The sequence below is a fragment of the Acyrthosiphon pisum genome, unplaced genomic scaffold (assembly GCF_005508785.2).
Source record: "Acyrthosiphon pisum isolate AL4f unplaced genomic scaffold, pea_aphid_22Mar2018_4r6ur Scaffold_20641;HRSCAF=21699, whole genome shotgun sequence".
NCBI classification, from domain to species: domain Eukaryota; kingdom Metazoa; phylum Arthropoda; class Insecta; order Hemiptera; family Aphididae; genus Acyrthosiphon; species Acyrthosiphon pisum.
In genome coordinates this window covers 70,025-80,443 of record NW_021770023.1, presented here as the reverse complement: position 1 = coordinate 80,443, position 10,419 = coordinate 70,025, and the positions used below count along the sequence as shown (strand labels likewise).

The 10,419-nt window shown below is 30.2% G+C and overlaps 3 protein-coding genes across 5 annotated transcripts in view; 2 read left to right on the top strand and 1 right to left on the bottom strand.

Moving 5' to 3' along the window:
- Nucleotides 1-2,133: 2,133 nt before the first annotated feature.
- On the top strand, nucleotides 2,134-2,899 carry LOC103309656 (zinc finger BED domain-containing protein 5-like). The gene is made up of 2 exons (XM_008185654.1): nucleotides 2,134-2,802; nucleotides 2,861-2,899. The coding sequence occupies exons 1-2, from the start codon at nucleotides 2,134-2,136 to the stop codon at nucleotides 2,897-2,899; spliced, it is 708 nt and encodes a 235-aa protein (XP_008183876.1).
- A 35-nt stretch (nucleotides 2,900-2,934) lies between these two features.
- LOC100571744 (SCAN domain-containing protein 3-like) lies at nucleotides 2,935-4,011 on the top strand. Its single transcript, XM_003245032.2, has one exon. It carries the CDS (start codon nucleotides 2,935-2,937, stop codon nucleotides 4,009-4,011), a length of 1,077 nt encoding a protein of 358 aa, XP_003245080.2.
- A 3,437-nt stretch (nucleotides 4,012-7,448) lies between these two features.
- LOC107883948 overlaps nucleotides 7,449-10,419 on the bottom strand; it is a 17,971-nt gene continuing 15,000 nt past the window's right edge. For 2 of the 3 annotated variants that reach the window (XM_016805039.2, XM_016805041.2), the window contains 3 exons: nucleotides 7,978-8,019; nucleotides 7,755-7,790; nucleotides 7,449-7,573 (listed from right to left, as the gene is read on the bottom strand). In XM_016805039.2, the coding sequence (XP_016660528.1) occupies nucleotides 7,524-7,573; nucleotides 7,755-7,790; nucleotides 7,978-8,019 (128 nt within the window). In that variant the 3' untranslated portion in view covers nucleotides 7,449-7,523. The remainder of the gene's footprint in view (nucleotides 7,574-7,754; nucleotides 7,791-7,977; nucleotides 8,020-10,419) is intronic. The other variant, XM_029492033.1, reaches the window with a different exon arrangement.

Here is a 10,419-nt window from a genome sequence, read left to right as displayed (position 1 = left end):
CGGTTTCACCTCAGTCAGCAGGCTGATCGTCGTTCCGGGACAGTCACACCGTCACCCTGTTATCACCGCCAGTCAACGCCGATATCAGGTCGTACACACGTTTTATTTATTGTTTACTTTTTCTTCGTATCACGCGAAACGTATATTTTATTTGTTACTAAATTATTTATAGTTAAATTGATTTATTGATCTGCCGATCGGACTGTGGTCGCACATTATTATTATTTACTAACCCTAGTTGATAAGTCATTGCCATTGCAGAACATAAAAATAAAATTTTTCTGTACATTTTCATATACTATAAAACATTGTTGTTGATAATAACCTTATTATTCTACATAAACTCAAATAATTAACCTTATTCTATACAGTCCACTCTCTCATTCTTCTCCCTTCCATCAGAGTTACGCGGAAGGAAATTCAAATACGAAGACAACAAGCGCGACCGTTACGTGTAGCTGCCGCCTGTGCACACACATACACACGTACCTACTCTCGTCGCCCGGCTTCATTTGTGCAGCCACCTCTCGCACACTATCCAAATTGTTCTTATAATCAGACTCAAAAAAAAATTTTCTTTTTTGGATATATCCAAAAGTATTTAAAATTAATTTAAAATTTTTTATTTTCAGTTAAAAAATAAAAATATTTTTTGAATCATCTATTTGTAGTGCAAGTGACTATAAATTATATTATATATTATAATATAAAAAAAAAATCTTAAATATTGATTAGAACTAAAGTTAATTTAAAAGTCGGTTCTAGCTGTTACACCGCCGGTATATAGTGACTATAGTATTGGTGGATACCTCTGTTTACCGTGTTCTACTTATGGTATCGGTATACGTCTTTCTTTAGCTAGGTTATAGTTATTATATAACTATAATTAATACATTTTTGATAGTCATAATATTATATTATGTTATCGGCGGCCGAACACGTCCCGATCAATGTTATAAACGACGTTTTTAACGTTTTAAATTACCTTTCACTGGTAGATATAGATATCTATGTTTCAATTTATGTTATAATATAGGTAGTTGTTTAATAAGCAATTCATTATTTGTTTGGTAATAATGCCAACCATAGTAATACTGCTTTATTTATTAAGTAATTATTTTGACTTTGTTTAAGTACAAGGTTGTATAATATGTTTATAATAGTCATATAAATTATACGATAATTATATTATACTTACCTACTCTATTATGACTAATTACCTATACCTATTTAATAAATTATTCACAAAAATAATTTTTACAAAAATATTGTTGAATCAACAATAATAAACCATAAAAATTAAACGAATGTTTACATAACAATATTTTGCATTAATTTTCTTCCGCTATTAGGAATTGTCATCATTTCCTAGGAATTGTCGTCATTTCCTAAATTGTCAACATTTTCGGTAACATAAAGGTATATTGTAATATATTTAAACAGTGAATTGTTTTAATAATTATATCGAATAAGTTTTTAAGTTTTTTGACTTTGGTTTTTATATTATAGTGTTTAAATTAAATTAAAGTAAAGTAACGTTTTCAATTATTTTGATTTTTTTCCACGACTTAAAATAGCTGCCGACACAGGACTTAGTGCGGTAAGTTTCACGCGAGAATCGACCAATATTAAGATGTGACTGCAGCTGGTCGAAGTTATGCTAAAGGTATAGTTGTAGTTAAAACTTATTTTACTTGAGTATTAATATTACTTAACGCAGTGGTGCGCAACCTGGGTGTCGCGAAATTTTAATAGGGGGTCGCCAGTTATCACCAAACGAAAAAGTTTTATACTATGTATATTGTATATTATTTTATAGTTTTATACAAAGTACAATTATTTTGTACCGTTGATGGCTGTGTCAATCGTAATATTATGACATTATGTCATATCTTAATGTTGCGATATCAAGTTCTATTGAATCATGGGTTATTTTTAAATTGAATTTAATCAGTAATTTTATTTAATCTTACGGTTATTATGAAATAGTCAGATAGTCATGTACGAGCCGTTGAGTTGATCGTATTAATGCTTATAACTTTATATAGCTTGTAATAATTATTTGTATTTTGTATTATTTTAAACTAACATTTTTAATATTTTATTATTTTATAATATATAAACTAAAACGATATGGATAAATTTTTAATTAAACGACCGATGAATAGTGATGATGAAAGTGTTATAGAAACTAAAGTTCGTAAGGTATTGGAAATGTCGTCAGATGTAAAAACCAGTCGAAAAGTTAATAAAAAGGACCGTAAATACCAAGACAGTTACATCAAGTTTGGATTCACTTTCGATGTTGAAAAAGGTGAGCCAAAATGTGTTATTTGTTTAGAAAGATTAGCTTCAGAAAGTATGAAGCCATCAAACCTAAAACGACATTTAGTTACTAAACATCCTCAATTCCAACATAAAGAGGAAGACTTTTTTAAAAGGTATGAAAATTCGATAGAAGTTCAAAAAAATACTATGCGTAATTTTTCTTCAGTTCCTAAAAAAGCTCTAGCTGCATCATTAGAGGCTTCATATTTAATTGCTAAAACCAAAAAACCACACTCTATTGGTGAATCTCTCGTTTTGCCAGCCGCTATAAAAATAGTATCAATTATGCATGGCGAATCATATAAAAATGAATTAAAAATGATTCCCTTATCAAGAGATACTGTGTCACGTCGAATTGAAAATATGTCTGATAATATAAAATCACAACTCCTAAATAGATTACGAGGAAATTATTATGCAATGCAATTAGATGAATCTACGGATATAACTAATCTTGCTCAACTTCTTGTATATGTTAGATATATTTATAAAGATAAAATTGAAGAAGACTTTTTATTTTGTCAACCATTAGAAGGACGTACGACTGGAAATGATATTTTTGTTCTTATAAACAATTTTTTAGAAATTAATGAAATTCCCTGGTCAATGTGTGTGTCAATATGCACTGACGGCGCAGCTGCCCTTACTGGTTCAAAAAAAGGTTTTAAAGCTAAAGTTCTAGAAGTGTCTTCAAATATAATGTTTAACCATTGTATGATTCATAGAGAAGCTTTAGCTTCCAAAAAACTTCAACCAGATGTTAATAAAGTACTCCTTAATGCTATATGTGTAATAAATTTTATAAAATCAAAGTCATTAAATTCCAGACTTTTTACTATACTTTGCAATGAAATGGGTTCTGACCATGAAAAATTGCTTCTTCATACTGAAGTAAGGTGGTTGTCTCGTGGTAAAATATTATCACGCCTTTTTGAACTCAGAGATGAAGCACGAATTTTTCTTCTGGAACGTAATAATAAACTTTCGGAACATTTTTTGGACGAGCAATGGCTTGCAATTCTGGGTTATCTTGCAGATATATTTGAAAAACTAAATTGTCTAAATTTAAGCCTACAAGGGAAAAATACTAATATTTTATTTCTTTCTGATAAAATCAATGCTTTTAAAAAGAAAATTCTTCTGTGGAAAAATTATATCGACGATGACAAATTTGAAATGTTTTCATATTTATCAGAATTCCTCAGTAATAATGATGTCGATATTAATATGATAAAAGAAATTATAACTACTCATCTAATAAGTTTACAAACAAACTTCAATGCACGGTTTGAAGATTTCCCAAAAGAAAGTCTAGGTTGGATAAGAAATCCATTTCATTTCAATATCAATGAAATAAAATTAGGAAATTTAAAAATAAGCGAAGAACTTATTGACTTGTCATCAGATGAAAATCTACGTATCAGATTTCAAGAAAATGCATGTGATACATTTTGGATTTCCATCAAATCTGAATATCCAGAATTATCAAAACAAGCTATATCAATTTTACTTCCTTTTGCATCAACTTATTTATGCGAAACAGCATTTTCAACACTAACGATAATTAAAAACAAATATCGCTCCAGATTAAATGTTGAAGCTGACTTAAGAGTGGCAGTGTCAAATATCAAACCAAACATAGAATCAATCATGTCTACAATGCAAGCTCAGGTCTCTCATTAAAATAATTAAATAGTATTTTTATAATTTTAAAAATATTAAAATTTTTGATTATCATTATAATGATACATTTTTTAATTTTAGATTTTGTAAACTAATTTTGTATTTTTTTTTTCATGTTTTTCATTAATTAAATTAAAGAAATATTAAAATTGCTCTAAAATTAACGATTTAATGTATATGAATAAAATGTGTGTATACATTAAGACTATTAAGTAAATTTATATTACACACTTACATAATGTTGGGTAGGAAGGGGGGTCGTATTAAAAATAATTTATTTTGGGGGGTCGTGGATCAAAAAAGGTTGCGCACCACTGACTTAACGTAATTAAAATTAGTTATAGAACGATAGGTGCACTTGGGATTGATTTGATAATCCAGATTTATTAAAAACCGACTTTTACTGAAATAATTTACGGGTGGAAGGCCCTTGGGCTAGTTATATTACGTTTAAAATGTATACGAAATTAAATTTCTTTCAAAATTAAACCCCTAAGACCACCTATGGTTACTGTAGTACATTTTAAATCTCATAGGCGTTACTCATACTCGAGAAACAGTGAACTTTGCTATTATTTTTCTTGTCGAGTCCAGTTTTAAAGTGCCAATAATAACACTGAAGCTAATACGTAATATATAAAAACACAAATATAATTGAAAAAAAAAGAAAAAAAATATAATATACATAAAAAACACAACATAATAATTTAAAAAATAAACTAATAATTGGGTAACGAATTCGGTAAATCTAATAAAAATCACATACTTAAGTATTATACCCAGTATTATATTATGGCAATGCCCCAGGTATATATTATGTTGTGATTTTTCTATAATCACTGTATCTTTTAGTAGCATCGCTAGTTATCAGGTACTTACTTATGCTCTACCTACTAAAATATCAAAATTAATATAATAAATTATTATGAAATGGTCTAGAATATTCCACGTTATCAGGATATCAGCATACTTATTTGTTTTGAAAAACAACATTTGTATTCTTAGGCTAAACACGAGCTGATTGTAATTTTATTTGTATAGTATAATAATTTTTTTGAAATCTCAAAATGGGGTGGCTTAGTTATTTTTTACTAGTTAAAAATTATTGAAAAAAGTAATTGAGAACTCAAATTTTTACTTCTTAACTAGTTACTAGTTACTACTCAGAAGTGATTACTGATTATAATCATTAAATACTAGGTAGGTATTACTTTATAATCTTCAATCTGGCCATTCTGAATAAACATAGGGACCTAAGGAAGGTTAGTTGTAAGTTATAACTACACATCTCTATACACTTTGAAATGTCTTCAAGTATATAATATAATACCAATTTATTATATTTTATATTTACTTTACTAATAACAAAAATAAAAATAACTATAGTGATTATGACATGTTTTTTATATATTTAGAGGCTGGCCCCACCAAACAGGAAATATGTATTGTATAATCACCACTATATATTTACTAGGTGTTTGCGCCCTGAACAGGGGGAACCCGTAGGACCACTCGGTGAGAGCCCGAGAACTGAATATAATTGATTTGGCCACTGCCACCACTAACGCCGACTATTTGAGTGGGTAGGCAACTCTAGGTGCCCTCGCCTGAAAGTGTGCGAAGTAGGCAATTCTACGCACGACGACGATGACAGGGAGGAAGGGAGATCCCTACCACAGGAATTAGGATGATGCAGGCTAGTTATGGGGAGGGGGGGTCTCTGTGGTCGATTCGATCTGGTGCAATGACCACAGAGCTCACAACAAACAGGGACAGTACTTAAAATTAGCTTAAAACTACTGAAGTCTTGAGCAGTTGAGTTGTAGTTGGTACCGACGGCGACCTGGACGACCTGGGCGGCCTCTCACACAACGTTCGTTGCTGGCGGACTTACGCGGGCATGGATGTCGCAGTGACGATCTGGGCGGCCTCTCACACAACGTTCGTTGCTGGCGGACTTACGCGGGCGTGGATGTCGCAATGACGTGATAGTGTCCAAAGTCACCCCACAGAATAATAATAGTATAAATAAAGTGACTCACGGTTTACGACTCGGCAACGAGAAGAATTTATTTCAGTAATAATAAACAATGATCTGATGCCGTTACAATAACGGCGACAGGTGTTATCGCAAAATACAAAATAATGGTGACAACACAAAATAATAATCTCTGGTCACAGTGACCGCACAGTTGATGGTACACTATTCAATAATAATAATATAATAATAATAATAATTTGTTGGTGTGTGTACCAAACAACTAAAAAACACCGAAAGAAGAATACAAACAATAATACGTGTTTTGCCGCTGCAATAGCGGAGAGGAGAAAAAATGATATATAAAATGGCACAACGCAACGATAATAATAATAAACGAGGGCGTTGGCCGCAATAAGTGATTAGGTGATAGACTATAAACAATGATAGTTTAACATAAGACAAAACAAAAACAATAATATAATAAATGTATGAGACAACGGGCTGACCGATAACTCACATTAAAACAAAACAAAGAGATTAAATAAACATAACAATAATAATAATTCGCAATTAACAGAAAGAGAGGTGAATTGATGAAGAGGGAACAGATAGGAGTAGATTGTCGTCGCCGTACGTAAAACTGCACACCGCGATGCGCTAATAACTTGGCGCGAACACTAGGTATATTAATATATTATAATTTATATATATAGTTACCATCCATAAGAAATGGCTGGTTGTCTATTCAGGGTCTACACTCTACATATTGATATTTAGTATCTAATAAGATTTAATTTACGGTCTCCTCCCCCCCACCTGTAAATACGCCAATGGGCTTAATATTAACTTATTGAACTTCAGAGTGAAACCCACTTATACCAGGTTTTTTTTTTTAATTTTAATTTTTTGTCTACAACCTTTTTGACAAGTGTTTTATGGATGTACGATGGGTTTTGAGTTGATTGTGTGTGAATGAAGAGGTATTTCATGTGTTCAATGCACCGAAGTCACAATTCGGCGTGGAGTATATTATAAAACTTTTGACTCTTTTTTTTTAATGCTCCAATTTTTTTTTCCAAGAAACCTAACCTATAATAGGTGTTTTTATACAAAATTAACTGTTATAATGTAAATTAAATAAACCTTATAAAATGTAATTTTATTAATTCATCAATTTTATTGTGAAATTTAAAGTAATACTAAATATTATGTTAATTAGGTACGTCAATAACATCATGTGCACATATTATTAAAAAATAAATAAAAATCCGGTATATCATAATGATGGTGAGACTTTATTAATTCTTAATATAATATTATAGAACAATAATTATGCTTTATCAAATAAATCAATGTTATTAGAATATCAAATAAGAGTTAAGTATTATTAAAGATAAGTGTAATAAATATAAATCATCAAAATATAAAATTGTCTTATTTAATAAAGTACGAATTTTCTTACATTTAAACATCATCATTTATTAAAAGTAGGTACATGACGAATATATGTATAGTAAAAAATAAATATTTTTTATTTATTATCTAAACTTTCACAATATTCCATTGGCATCTTCTTGTTCTCTAAAAAATAAAAACAGTTTGACTTAAATTAATTTTTATGTTTTGGTTTGAATATAATTATAGAACCAATTTTTGGTATTTATTAAATGTGTATTTTAATTTTTAATCAACTATAAAATATTATAATACATATCATTATGATAATATGTAGGTGGTGTAATCAGTTTAATAATATTCTTACTTTTTTTAAATTGTACTATGAAGTTTTTCAAATGGTCTGAAATAATGAAATGCATTAGCTTGAATTTTGCATTTTTTATTTAGATGCACAGTCATATAATAAAATATATTCATCAACTATAAATGCTAAAGAATTTAAACAGTAATTGTATTGAAATACAATATTTTAAACAATAATCATCTTACCTAATACATATTATAGATCATTGAATAAAATTACTTACCATATGCGGAGTATGCGTAAGGTAAATCATTTGGAGGATATTCTAAGCAATACAAGTAATACAATATTAATAAAATATAATATAACTAGCTGAACCCGCGCACTTCGCTGCCCGTAAAAAATAGCAACTCTTAAAGAAATTATGATTGTTCAACTTTTTTTGGGTGTAACTTGCTGCAGTAAGTGCAACTCAGCCACTCTGGTAGGTGATGTTCAATAATTTGATTTGATGCAAGCTTTTACCCGATTTGCCCGAATAACCAGTAAAAAATAAATACTAATTTCTACTGTAAACTGTAACCAATGGCAACTATTAATAAATAAAAATAAAATTTCCAATTTCCATCGTGAACCTCAATATCCCTGTTTGAGCACCTCTTTAAAATGCGAATTTCAGCAAATCCTTTCTTATTGCTCGGTGAAAATATAAGAAAAACCTCCATTCCAAATTTCAAGTTCGTACGTTGCGTAGTTTTTGAGTTACAGCGATCAGTCAGTCAGTGGTATTTGGATTTTATATAATATAATAATAATAATAATAATAATAATAATAATAATTGACATCTAATGTTTTTGATGTGTAAAACATCTATGCTATCGGTTTGTAGTACGACCTTCTTGGGGAATCGAGCGTCAGGTGTAAGTCATGTAGATGTGAATGCTTGAGTGTGTGTGTGTGTGTGTGACGGTCGTTGCGCAGGCTACCAAACATACGCGGCGGCTGAGACGGCGGACGTCACGCGCGTAGAAGGGACTGTCGGGCGGAGTGGGGTGGCAATTCGTACGGTGTGCTGCCAACATATTATTAATTAATTATTATTCTCGTTTACATATCATACTCGCGAATCCGTGTTAATATCGTATAATAATATTATTATACACTACTACCGCCCGTGCGGACTCGTTTTGTGCGTCGTCGTCGTCGTCGTGTCTGTACGAGGTATTACTATATTATATTACTATATTATTACGAGGTATTGAGTAACTCAAACATTACTGTGGTTCATCAATTGAAAAGGTAATAAGTAATTACTTTTTTATTTAATTTAATTAAATATAATTTACAGTCAAGAACGCCGAAAATACCCACGTATCTTTATTCATTATTATGCGTTTATGCTCGCGCACGCACGGAAATTGGAAAGTACGGTGTATTTAAAATATTGAGTATAATACGCGTCTTAAGTTAATCGTATTATTCATTTTATACCTATTCATATATTGTTATTTTTTATTTTATTATTTCAATTTTCAATTATATCAATACTACCGTACACCTCTTATATTTTAATTTTGTATTGCGATTTGTGATCGAATATTACTTTTTCGATGGAATGTATAGGTATGCTACGTATACCTAATACATACAATTCGTAATATAACAAACGGGAAATACATTTATTATGCTATAGCTATACTATCAGTCTATATACTATCAGACTGCACTTTTATAAATTACTATAAAAGCTATTATTTTCTATGGATAATTATTACGGAAATATGATATTTATATTATATTTATTAACCTAAATAATTAAATAATCATTAAGTTAGTTAACGATAAGTTGTCTTTAAACAATAAACATTTTAACGTTAATATGAAATAATATTCCCGAAAAAAACAGATAATCTACATATTTAAAGGTGCCTACCGACGCTACCGTTTTTCTACAAATTAAACAATTTAAACGAAAGACAATTCAGGTTACTTTTTTGTTGCATAACGACACCAAACATGGACATTGAATATCGCCAAACAACAGGTCTAACAGTGACTTCAAGACCGATTGGAGACTTATGTGCAGCCGAATGTATATTACTGAACGGGCAGAAAGTTCTTTCTGTCGTCGTCTATATATCGCCCAACCAACATATAAACGATATCGTAAAATACTTGCACTTAGTTCTACTTCCATACACTCCGGGAGGAGCTGCAGAACTTGGAGAAGATTACGACAAAATGCCAATGATACTGGGAGGCGACTTCAACATCAACTTTTCATCAAATGAGGCACAACCACTGATTTCGTTTTTAGAAAATAAATTAAATTTAAAGATGAATAACGCTCGAAATATTCCGAGTACCAACTACAAAACTACACTAGACAGTGTGTTCTCGCGATTTTTAAAAGCTATACAATCAGAAATTTATATATCTTATTTCAGCTACCATAAACCAATAATTACATGTATAAAAGATATTGAAGAAATATAAATTAAGAGACCACGATCTTGTATGATTATTGTTACCTTATTATACAAATTCCCACTCAAACCATGACATTATATTCCCCAATCAAAGTCGTACTACAGCTAAGATGTTTACACATCATTCGTGAGTACAATGGGCACTCATTTTTATTTTTTTTTTATAAATATGTCTGTAAAAAAATTGTTATATCATATTTCTACTATATTATTATTTTCAAGATAACGTTGAATA